Raw genomic sequence first — 12,021 nt, forward strand, 5'->3', positions numbered from 1 at the left:
TTTTGTTGGCGGTTTTGGGTCGCCTCAATTGGACAGTCGACCGTTTGTCAGTGTTTCTAATTAGTCGCGATGCGTTCCATTTACTTAATTCAATTGCCTCCGTTTCGTTAATTATTCAAACACGTGTTCGTGAATTGACAACAGACGAGGATAGAAAAAGACGAGGAAAAATTAAGAGGTACAAAAATTTATAATATTTATTTTCCATTAGATAAGTAGTATACATTTTTCAACACTCTGGATTTATTTATTTATTTATTTATTTACTTTTTTAAATCTCTCTAAAAAGCACAGTTGATCCGGTTCCGGAAAGTCGACACAAATCTTCGAAAATCTTTGGCAGAAATTAAAACGTTTATTTTTATTGAGACGGGGAAACGAACAATTTTGTTACGAGTACAAATGTACAAAAAATTCATCGATAAATAATAAATTAATGAAATGGGGCGGCGTTTTGAAAATCTTTTAAGCATGTCAGTCCGTTAAAAAAAATATACAGTTTGTACACGCGGTTTGTTTTCTTTATAATTTATACACGTACATCGTTAAAAAATTCACAAAACGGGCCGAAAAACGAGGGAAGACAACAAATTCCTCTCTTGTAAGTACAGGAAATGATAATGTTTAATCCTCTATTTACAGAAACGCTCGCGCGCGCCGCTTACTCTCTATTTTATATTTATTTATAATAATAATATCTAAAAAAACATCGATATACAAAAATTAGTGGTCTACGATTATTTATTTGTTTGTATTTTTTTTTCTTGTTTCGGGGTAGTTTATCTGCAAAATATTGTTATAATAAAAAATTATAATCGTCGTATTGTGCTTGACCATTTACAATTAGCGATATCTTCTATGTATCATATTTATAATATATTCATTCTATTTCTATTATAAGAATAATTTTATAATTATTTATCATTAATTATTTTACATAATGATCCGATGACTTGAAGAACAGCACTTGCTGATGTTGCTGCTGTTGCTGCCGTTGCTGCTGTTGCTGCCGTTGCTGCTGTTGTTTGGGCGGGAGGATGGATGTTCAGTAAAACGTCCGCATCTTTCCAGACTGTCTGTAGAACAAGCTGAAACAAATCGACCAACATTTCAACACTTGGAACAACTTGTTGAACGAAACGAAACGGTACGAAACGAGACGAGAAACGAAGAGAGAGAGCACGTGGATCACAAAGCACGACCACTTACCTGCCAAATTTCGACCCAACTATAACTAAATGATTGCATGCGTTTCTATTTTGAGGGAATAATTGTGACTTGCATTTATTTATTTTAGTTTATCCTTACCGTCGTGTTTATTATGGCCTAGAGCCGCGCGCCGCCTCCTCTAACGCCCGTACCTTAAGCTCTCGCTCCCTTTGCTGCCTAAAATGCGAAAACTGATATTATATAGACGACTGTCCAACATTCATCAACAATTTTATTCAGATCAATATTTACAAAATGGTCTCCGGCCAGAGGAACAAAAACTACGTTCATTACTACTAATTTATTTTTTGTTTATTTCCTTTTATTTTATTATTATTATTATTATTATTTTTTTCATGGGGACACTACTGAAATTAATTTACAAATTTAATGAGAAAAAGATTGAAAGAAATAAGAAAGCACCTACCAGAACCAAGAACCAAAATATAACAATTCAAAGAACTAAAGAAAAGTGGGACGGAATCGTTTTTTTTTACAATATTATTTTAGTCGCGCGTTCATCGACCCCAACACAATCTTCGTTATGTTTGCAACGTAAAAATAAATCGGAAAAGAAGTGTGAACGATAAAAAAGAACTAAAATAAAAATAATGTACGTACAAGAGCGAGTCGAATCAGGTACGGCGTCTGAAGTAGCCTTCAATTTTTCTGTGGAAAATTCAAACAAATTCAAATACATCTCACTTTTATTTTTCAACGTGTTTTATTAGTAACTGCGCCTGCGTGTTACGAACAAAAAAAAATCGGTCATTAAATACGGGAACAATAAATTAAACCATGTCCGTGGATCAATCATCAATAAGTCAATAATTGTTTGAATAGTTTCCGTCCGCGAGAAATCAAGTTAATAAAAGCAAAGCAAAAGCAAAAAACTATATAAACTAGTCAAGCCAACCAAACCGTAAAGCCAGGTTAACAAAATAAATAAATAATTAAATAAAACACAAAATCAAAGACAGACACACGAAAACCAAACACCAAAACCCAAAATGAGAATGACAACGACAAAAAACGGGGAATAATATGCTGCGTTGTGTTAATATAAATGGTGGTCGATTGATTGATTCGGATGAGAATGGTAATAATCAATTCAGACAGACCTGAGATATTCTTCGTGCTGCGCGACTAGAGATGGATGCGAGAAACGGTCCCGTTCGAGCAGCATCTGCCTCTGAAGCTGCTCGTGAGCCGCAGCCTTCAATTAGTGAAAAACAATTAGAAACAACTCTTTTGTTTACTTCTTTTACAATCTACAACTTAATCGTAAATTATAAATTGTAAAACAACGAAAAACAACGAAAAACAACCCGTTTACTCTTTTTATTCATGTACGTTATTAAAAGTTGCAGATTATAAATTGAAAACTAATCAGATACAATTTCTATTTTTGTATTATGTATGATTATATCGAAAGTGAATCAGAAATAACTCCATCTTTTTTAATTTACAACTCTTTACAGATCTTATCTAGAATAGAGACTTACTTGGTGCGCAAGCTGATCGGCGTACGGTCTGCTCAACAAATCAGGGTGGTGCAGCCCCAATGGTCCGTCCCTGCCCGGTATCAGACCGGGCCGCGGATAACCCGGCGTTCCTGACGCTAAAAAAACGATAAAATTAACCAACGAGATCAATTACAACAGACGATAATAAATACCGGGTAGGGGAAAACCGGCCGCGGCCGCCGCCGCCTCCTGCTGCGCCTGCTGCTGCGGATGCAGGTGTAGGTGTGTGTGCGCGTGCGTGTGTGCGTGTGTGTGGGCGTGATATTCCGGCGATATGCCCGCCATTTGTAACCGGACCATAGGATCGGTGGCCAAGGCTAAACGCTCGGCGGCTTCAAGCTGGGCCGCGTGTGCCGGATGATGGGGATGCCCCGGAGGCGGTCCACCAGGTCCTCCAGGCGCTCCGGGAGGCGGAGGTATTCCCAAACGTTCCAACCGTTCCCTTTCCATTTGCGACAGTTGTGCCGCTCCACCTCCGGCTCCCGGATACAAGGCAAAATGCAGCGGGATACCCGCCGGTCCTAAACAGAATCCAATTAAATTAAATTAATAACATTATCATAATAATAATTCGTAATTCGAGGGATTCGAACGAGTGTCGAAGACAGAAACACGTACCCGGTGGTCCCGCGAGTCCCGCCGCCGCGTACCGCCTCTGGATCTCCATCCAATGCGGGTCCATAGGGTTCGCACCGGCTGCCCCGGGTCCCCTTATACCGTTTTTCAGGATTTCCTCCTTGAGGCGGTCGTTCAGTTCGCGCTCTCTCAACTCCCTGATCTCTCGCTCGCGCTTCTCCCTCTCCAGGTGTTCCAATTCGAGTCGTTCCCTCGCCCCCGGACCGTACATGTTCAACTGATACTGGAGCATCGGGTCCATCACGTGCCCGGGCGGAATCAACGATCTGGGCATGTGATTTCCAGGACTGAAACCGGCGTGAGGTCTCGCGTACTCCGATAATTGTCTTAAAGCAGGAGTATCGGCGAAACTTCCCGGTCTCTGGAACCTGTCGTAGGGAGAGCCTCCGTGAGCGGCTGCAGCTTCTAAAGGTCCCCTGGAGGGCGGCTTGACGTCCGGTTTGTCCGGTGTCGAGGTGATTTTCCGTTGTTGCTGCTGTTGCGCCTGGTGCTGTTGGTGTTGCTGTTGTTGAGCCCGCTCTCTTTCCTCTCGTTCCCTTTCCGCCTGTTTGCGAAGACGCTCCTCGCGTTTGCGGGCCAGTTTCGAGTCGGGCACGGGTTTGAACGTCAAATCGGTACGACAACACGAGTTGTAATCGCCTCTGTTCCAATGTCGGAGGAAACTGTTTCAAAATAAAAGGGATGCATTTAATAATAATCCGGGGGGTATCAGAAATTGAATACGTACATGGCCGATTGGCTTCTGTGACATTCTGTGTCTTCAATTCTGGGTTCAGGCGAAGGTCCTCTGGATGGTCCGGTCGGGCTCGTCTGTCCTTCCTCCTCCGCAATAGACTCTTGATCCGGTTCGATCTTGACCACGTCGTCGATTTTTTGCGGTTGCTGTTGCATCGGCGACGTGGGCGGTGGATGCATGGTCTGTTGCTGTTGCTGTTGCTGTTGCTGTTGTAAGCTTGCGGCCTGTGCGTGAGCTCTCAGAGCTTCCAACGAACTGCCCATGGGAGGAGGTGGTGGCGGATGATGTCCCATGTTGGGAGGTTGGATCATCAGGTGATGCGGGTTGGTGGGCGGCGCCGGAGGTTTTGGATGCATTCCGTGGCGTAAGAGTTGGTTGCCCGGTGACATCCGATCGGAGCTGTGATGGTGCGTGTGCAGGTGGGTGTGTTGGTGATTGCCCGCACTCGACGACGATGAATGACTTAGGTTTGATGTGGTTGTCTGAAAAAGAATTTGTCATTTGAATTTTTTAAAATGTACACGTAAAAGCTTGGAAGTTTACCTGTGACACCGAGGCGTGTGGCGAACCAGTTCGGACAGTCTTCTGATTGACCTTGTGCTGCACGCTCTGACTCGAGCTCGTGCTGGTCGAATGCGAGATCGTGATCGAATGACTTCCGCCGTAATTGTGTTTTTCGACGCTCGCATGTATGCTGCTGTTGTGCGACGTACTTTGATGATTTGTCAGAGTCATTTCGTGTGTTTGATGCCGTTCGGAGCCGTTCTCGTCCGACTCTCTGGTTTCCCGTTTGGTGGTCAGACTGCTGGTGGTGCTATGTTGTGACGACATAACTGTGGCGCTCACGGTGTCGATGGACTTCGGGGCGCCGACCACTATATCCGACCGCGAAGAAGTGGGAGCAGACAGGGGCTGATGTGGAGGCACTGGATACGGAGTGTGATACGGATACGGGAACGGGTATCCCGGATAACTGTGTCCGTGGAATTGCATGGCGTGTAGGAACGACGGATGCACCAAATGTGGAGGAGGAGGCGGCATTCCGCCCGGATACGAGTGCGCCTGTGAAATAGGAGGGCCTCCTCCGGCACTTATTAAGTTAATGGCCGAATGGGGGGAGTTGGTGTTGTGTTGTCTCAATCCCTGAGGCGGGGGGGTTTGGGCGATTTGCGTCGAAGGCGTAGGAGTACTTGCTGTTTTCGGGGTCGGACATTTTTGATCAGGCGGAGGCGCAACAGGACTGGGAATGGTTGTAGGAGGAGGCGGAGCAGAAATACCGTAATCGGGGGGTTCCTTTTTGATTATATCCGACGATCCGGACGAGGGACGATCGGAGGAAGGCGGTTGGGGCGGTTGCTGCGGTGGTGGCAAATATCCGGGCACTTTTACGTCTTTTAAACTTTGCAGCGGATCTGCAGATAAAGGCGGGGCTTGTAAATGTCCGGGAGGTGGAGCAAAACCTAAACTTCCGGGTGGAGGAAGGCCCATACTCGAGGGACTTTGTGATGGAGGCGGTCCTTGAGATTGGTACGGCTGCAAGCCCATCGATAAATGTGGGGGAGGAGGTGGAGGACCGGAATCTGGTATTTCTTGTTTGATTTTCAAATTCTGAGGTTCGTTTTGTTGTTGCTGCTGCTGCTGCTGCTGTTGTTGCTGCGAGGAACTCGTGGAAGATGGAGGTGGTGGTGGTGGTGGTTGTTGCGACGGTGGTACGTGATGGGGAGGTGGTTTGTCCAACGCCCTCGGTGATTGGGAAGGTTGTGTATGACTGTTGTACATGAAACCGAAATGACCCATCGGTGGTTGACTCCCTCCAATCGTGACAAGGTTACTACTCTGCATTAAACCAGGCAAAGGTGGTTGACCTATGGAACTACTCATTGACATTTCAGGTCTGTCTGGACGATCCAGTCGTTCCGGTCTCTCCAATTTCTCCACCCTTTTAGACTCTTCGTCGTACTGTCCATTACCCGTTTCCCTTTGTTGTTGCTGTTGTTGTTGTTGTTGTTGTTGCTGCTGCTGTTGCACTTGCATTTGTGGAATAACTTGAGGAATGTTCAGCGGTTGTTGCATTGGTGGATAATCGTTAGTCGAAGATGAAGAAGAACGAGATTGACTTGTCAATTCCATCGGTTCGTCTCGAGGTTCCGACTTGATTTCTTTCGGTGGCGCCCCGGATTGCGGAACGTAACCGAACGGATCTGGTTTCAAGTCTTTAACAAACGTGTGATTCATGTTGATTATTTGATCCATCTGTCCGGGCGGGTGTTGTTTCATGTTGAAGTCTTTCATTGGCATGTACATTCCATCCTTGAACATCGGTTCCTCTTTTGGATTCAAATTTATGGCGTCGTTGCTGGAGTCCAATTCTTCTTTGATCAGTACTTTGTCCATGATCACTTTGGGGATGATCAATTCAGTTTTGAACTTATCCTGAGGTTCCCTAACTTCTTCTTTCAACACTTCCTTGTCAGATTTTTGAGTATCTTCCTTTTTCAGCACTTCCTTTTTAACCTCCACTTTGATACCGTCACCGCCAAATTTGAAATCTTTAACGTCCAAAACTGGTTCTAGATTACGCTTGATTAGATTCTTCCTCTCGTTCATGTCTTCCGTTAATCGTATAGAAACGTTCAGGGGTGTCTGTTCACCCACTTTAACCTGCGAGGTGGGCGTAACAGCAGGACCAGTGGGAGTGGTTGACTTTTCGCTGTCCGTTTCCATTTTAATGGTGGGCGTGGTCTCTTGACCCAAGTCCATCACGTTGTTGTTGTTGTTGGCCGTGGGAGTGGGTGTTGGAGTTGGAGGACTGTTTGTGGTCGGTGGGGGCAGACTGTTTGTGTCGTTTAGTTCCGGTTCCGGTTCTGTGGCGTCAGGTTCCTCGTTTATCGTTTCCGAATCGGTCGTGAGACTGGACGGACTTTCGGGCCGTTCTCTTTTCTTCCTCGCAGCGCCCATCTCCTTCTCTTCCTGTTCCTGATCCTCGTGCTTCTCTTGTGCCCGCTTCCTGTTCTTGCTAGGCGTCTCCGTTTTAGAACTCTCTTTGTCGGCGGCTTTGTCACCGCCCTTTACCTTCTTATTCTTGGCCGGCGTGTTGGTGTTTTGCTTATCCGCCGATGAGTTCTTGACAGGCGTTTTGGGTTCGGGCGTCTCCGTGCCACCCCGTTTCGGCCTCGTTTTCGAACCGGCGGTGGTGCTCGTGTTCTGCTCTTTCGCGGCTTTGTTGCGTGTGCGCATTCGCTGCGGACTGGCGTCCGGACTGTCGATGCTCGAGCCGTTCGTCGAACTGGGAGGCGGGTTCGTGACCGGAGGCAGTTCGTTCGTTTTCTTGTAGTGGGCCCGACACTCCCAGCACAGCACCTGGTTCGCCTTGCCGCCCAGTTGCCAATCTTTCGAATCTGTAACGGAAACAACAGTGTAGGCTTTATGGTTGGGGGTGTTTGTTGTTGGACGATTACTTGTGGTGAAGCAATGGGTGCAACGGAATTGCGCCGCCTCTCGGCTGTCGCTGTCATCTTCCGAGTTGTCGTCTTCCGTCACCGAACTGGTTTCACCGGGCGGTTCTTTGGTTCCAGGCTGTGGGGACGGTCTGCTGTTGTCCGCTTCCGGAGCAGGAGTTCCTCCACTTGTACGACCTAAGGAAACACACGGTCAGACTGATTGTTTAACTGTTGTCGGTGGTGATTTTTCGACAGACTACACAAACTAACAAAAAACTAAATAATCAATCTAAATTAATCACATATCATATCAACATATCTAATGGTAAAAAATATTGTAGGTGGCCTAAAGATACGGAATTGGCCGCTCTTCATCGTCCGTTCTCTTTTACGAGCCTCTCTCTCGCGCTTTGTCTGGCGTTTGTTTGTGCGTGTGTGTTTGTGTGTATAAAAGCTGAAAAGAAGCGTTAACAAAAGACAAAAACCTAACCTAAGGTTTTGTTTGTTAGTCGGTTAATTTTGGATGGTTAGTCAAGAGTCATGCAAACAAATAATAATAATAATAATAATAATAAAAGGCAAAGCAAACTAAAATCTATGTATAAATTAAAGTGGGTGATGGGAGTGATTTTCCGGTAAAAGAGATTCGATCTACAAATAACCAAACAACATAAAAATACTTGAATAAACTGATTACCTGGTTGAATTTTGAAAGGTCCAGTATCGTTTAGGCCACCAGTTCGATTTCTACATACACTAACCGACTTACCTGCGTTATTATTAGATGCATTACCTCCTCTACTATTTCTAGTGTTTCTTATGCGTCGCAACGATCCTTGTCTGCGTCTTCTGTGCGGTCTGTTGTTGTTCGCTCCGGGCGTCTTCTTCCACAGATAATAGAACTCGACCAGTTCGGGCTACGAATATACGAATATAAACGAATCAAATAAATATGATTAATAAATAATTAATAAAGAGACAGAAGAGGTGCAAGTACACACCGTGTCTCTGTGCGGCAACAGGTCCTTGCGGATCCGGAAGAAGTTCTTGCCGAACTGTCTCAGGCCCTTGACGAATCGCTTCGTCTCCTCCTCGCTCCACTTCTTGTCGATGCCCTTGGGCGCCGGACACTTGACCAGAGCCTGCAGCGCCTTCCTCGGGTCGTAGCCGGAGTCGTGCAGCACGTCGAGCGCGTTGATGGTGGTGTCGTCGCGGGAGGCGGCGTTGGCCCCGTCCTCGGGACAGCCGCCGTCGCACATGCCGGCGAAGGCGGCCATCGACCGCGCCGCCCTCAGGTACATGATCAGATCGCTGTCGAGCGTCATGGCGGGCACCCAGCGCAGTTCTTCGCGTGTCTTGGAGTTCTCCGGGTCGGGCGAGAGTTGTTCCGGCGGCACGCCCGGCCTGTACTCCGGGAGGCGGGCCTAGAATTGCAACGGCCGCGTAAACCCATCGAACAGTTATTTGCGACTCAGCCCTCCAAGCGAACTCAAAATCAAAATTGTTAACACAAGTTAACGATTTCGTGACGATTCACTTGATGATTAAGTCTGAGCGTTCGTTCGTTAATTAATTAATTGACCCATTGACCTTCACCTGTATTTATCTAACACTATTGCAATGCTCTACATTATTACATTACATTATACACAACGACAACACAACGACAGCGACAGTAAATCGAGAAGTGTTGTTGCTTGAAAAATAATACGATTATTAACTAACGTTACACAACGATTAAATAATACGATTATTGCAACCCGTCGGCGTTACGTTCAGCAGTAGTTTCAACGGTCCGAACGGATTATTTACTTCTACCACATGCTTTCTTCTTTCACTGATTTATTTACAACAATCTCGCCAATTTTATTCATGCCAATTACAGAGATGAACTTTATTTAACAAGTCTAAACGGCCCGTTGATCCGTTGATCCGTTGATCCGGTGATCCGTTGATCCGGTGATCCGGTGATCCGGTGATCCGCTGATCCGCTGATCAGCAATTGAAGGCGTGAGAATGAGCATCGTGTGCTTATTTGGGAGGTATTAATTTTTAATCTGCGAAAATTGAAAGACAAACAAGGTTTATGTTATCGGCGGAAACGTGGATAATTGTCCAACTTGTTGTTTGTCGTTGTTTTAGTTGCAATTAGCATAATTAACGCTAACGCTGCCAAACGACCTTGTAAAATTGATGAACACTTTCAGGTGACGGAAGGAGGAGGGACAACAACAGATTGAATAAAATAATGCGTGTGCCCCGATTAACGCGGTTCGCACCCTCGAAATTCACGGTCAATTAAACCGCAAACATTCGGGGGTTGCGAATCGATCGGCACACGCACTCTTTTCGCCCCTTCGCCTCCTCCCCCGAAAACAATCACCGCAATAATTACGATCGGCGGTTGACGGCAAAACGGAGAAACGGAGGAACGGACCGTTCGTTCAGCTATGTACAAAAGAGAAGGGAGAAAAATTTTGTAAAATGTTGCATAATTGTTACCGTGTTTTCGGTTCGGATTGCACGTACATAAATGTCTTTTACCTGGCTGCCGGGACCCACCCTAATCTCTCCCTGAGTCTGAGCCTGAGCCATTTCGCCAACTCAATCGGGACACGGGACACGGGACACGGAACACGGAACGGGACAACGGTCGGACGTCCTCGAATTCGGTCGTCCGTCGTTCACATGTTGGGTCGGGTGTCCTCCTGAAATCAATTGGACATAAGTTCGGCTGGACAGGAGGTCGCGATTCGCTGTGGGGAAGAGAGAGAGAGAGGGAGAGAGACGGACCGACAACGTGGAGATCGATCCTCGTGTTTATTTCAAGTGGTGTTTAATGAGGTGTCGTAAACGCGATAATTTCGACTCGTTTCCGAAACCATTTTAATAACTCTGACGCGTCGTCGAATTAAGCGAAATATTTGCCACAACTTTTTACAAAGCAGAAAAATACTATTAATACATCAAATCGTTCAATATATCTTTGCGGTTTTTGATTTTTAAATGCCCAAATTAACATAAAAGTTCCACATCTTTTAGTCAACTTATCTCTAATAAATCCACCTCAGCGACATGTGAAACTATTTAACAATTGTATTACATCCCTTTATACAGTTTCTTACCCAATTAATGATTAACAAACTACCCTAACTATCAAATGTATATTAAAAAATATGCATTTATATGATCTCCAACTACAAATTATTAATTTTATATTTCTGTTATAAATATATATTTTCTAATTAAGAACTGTTTTATTAAAACAACTCCTTTAACACATTCACACTTTCTTTAAACAATTCATTAGACACTTTTTAACCCTTTAACACTTAACTACTTTTGTTAATCACGTTTATTAATTATACCTTTGGTGCAATTTATTTTATAATTATATATAATATGTAATGTGATTTTTGTACAATTTATTCTTTAGTAACTTTCCTAAAATCATTTTCAACAACTGGTCTGGAATAAAAATTATGATTTGTCTTCACGTTTGAGTCAACTGTTTAATTATCTATTAGTTCACAACTATTTATTTATTTTAAAGACATAAACTGTAATGATTGGATTACACATTATGTTACCCACCAATTAGAATAATTGAACAACACAGAAAAACGCAGAGAAACAGTTTCTGCAGCAACAAAACAACGATAACATTAAAACCGCATACAAATCACTTCCTGAACAAGAAAACCAAGATCAGCCATTAACGCCATTAACTTGCGAACCACACAAACAACCCCCAAAACCACCGAAACCACCACCTGCACCGTCATAATCACGGTCCCTCTATTTCCGTACGATGCGATTAACGCAAATCGTGAAAATTTCGATATAGGTGCAATAATAAAACAAAGCGAAACCGATTTTGACAAATTACCCCCTCCACTGTGCACCACACACACACACACACACACACACATACACATAAATATACACGGTTTTAACTTGTGTACATACAAACTGGACGGAAATTAACAAAACCAGCACACTTGATAGACGATCGACGGAACGATCCAGCGATAGAGTTGATCAGATTTACCTCGATCAGAAAACGCCCGATTCTGTAACATCCCAACCGAACCAACTTACCAAAAACACTTTGTCACAGGAAAACGGTACACGGACGGGACGAGATCCCGGTACGAGGTGGTCCGTAGAACGGGACGCGGACGGCGGTAACGCAGTCGCGATTCGTGGCGACCACGGGTCGCGATTTTTTGCTCGGAAAATCCAGTGGAAAACACCAACAGTACGGTTATCGATCGGCGGCTGCCATTTTGCGCTGCTCAAGCTTCTTCGACTCTATGAAACGGCGACATCTATGATGTCCCAATTGTGAGCAGTGCTCTATAATGGACTTACGTCTATTTTGTACGTTTATATTATTTTTTCGTGTTATTTTTTAAGGAAAACTTGGCACAAACTGTTTTTTATATTATGAGAAATCTTCTACTCGTGCAAA

The 12,021-nt window shown here is 44.6% G+C and overlaps 1 protein-coding gene across 5 annotated transcripts; it reads right to left on the reverse strand.

Annotated features, from left to right (window-relative positions):
* Positions 1–171: 171 nt before the first annotated feature.
* Positions 172–11,851, reverse strand: LOC109604211 (arginine-glutamic acid dipeptide repeats protein). 5 transcript variants are annotated; one of them, XR_007548463.1, is made up of 14 exons: positions 11,649–11,851; positions 10,077–10,255; positions 8,549–8,971; positions 8,317–8,464; positions 7,566–7,742; positions 4,651–7,505; positions 4,099–4,589; positions 3,354–4,033; positions 2,888–3,256; positions 2,715–2,830; positions 2,331–2,425; positions 1,831–1,878; positions 1,309–1,386; positions 1,074–1,088 (listed from the first exon to the last, which is right to left on the reverse strand). XR_007548463.1 is itself a non-coding variant. In XM_049969161.1 (13 exons), exons 2-12 carry the CDS (start codon positions 10,140–10,142, stop codon positions 1,320–1,322), a joined length of 5,487 nt encoding a protein of 1,828 aa, XP_049825118.1. In that variant the 5' UTR covers positions 10,143–10,255; positions 11,649–11,851; the 3' UTR covers positions 172–1,088; positions 1,309–1,319. The 5 variants fall into 5 exon arrangements, 4 of the variants coding, with proteins under 4 accessions (XP_049825118.1, XP_049825122.1, XP_049825119.1 ...); XM_049969161.1 differs by lacking the exon at positions 1,831–1,878 and having other exon boundaries at positions 172–1,088; XM_049969163.1 differs by lacking the exon at positions 1,074–1,088 and having other exon boundaries at positions 1,309–1,400.
* Positions 11,852–12,021: the final 170 nt, after the last annotated feature.

This window comes from Aethina tumida, chromosome 6 (assembly GCF_024364675.1).
Source record: "Aethina tumida isolate Nest 87 chromosome 6, icAetTumi1.1, whole genome shotgun sequence".
Lineage (NCBI taxonomy): Eukaryota > Metazoa > Arthropoda > Insecta > Coleoptera > Nitidulidae > Aethina > Aethina tumida.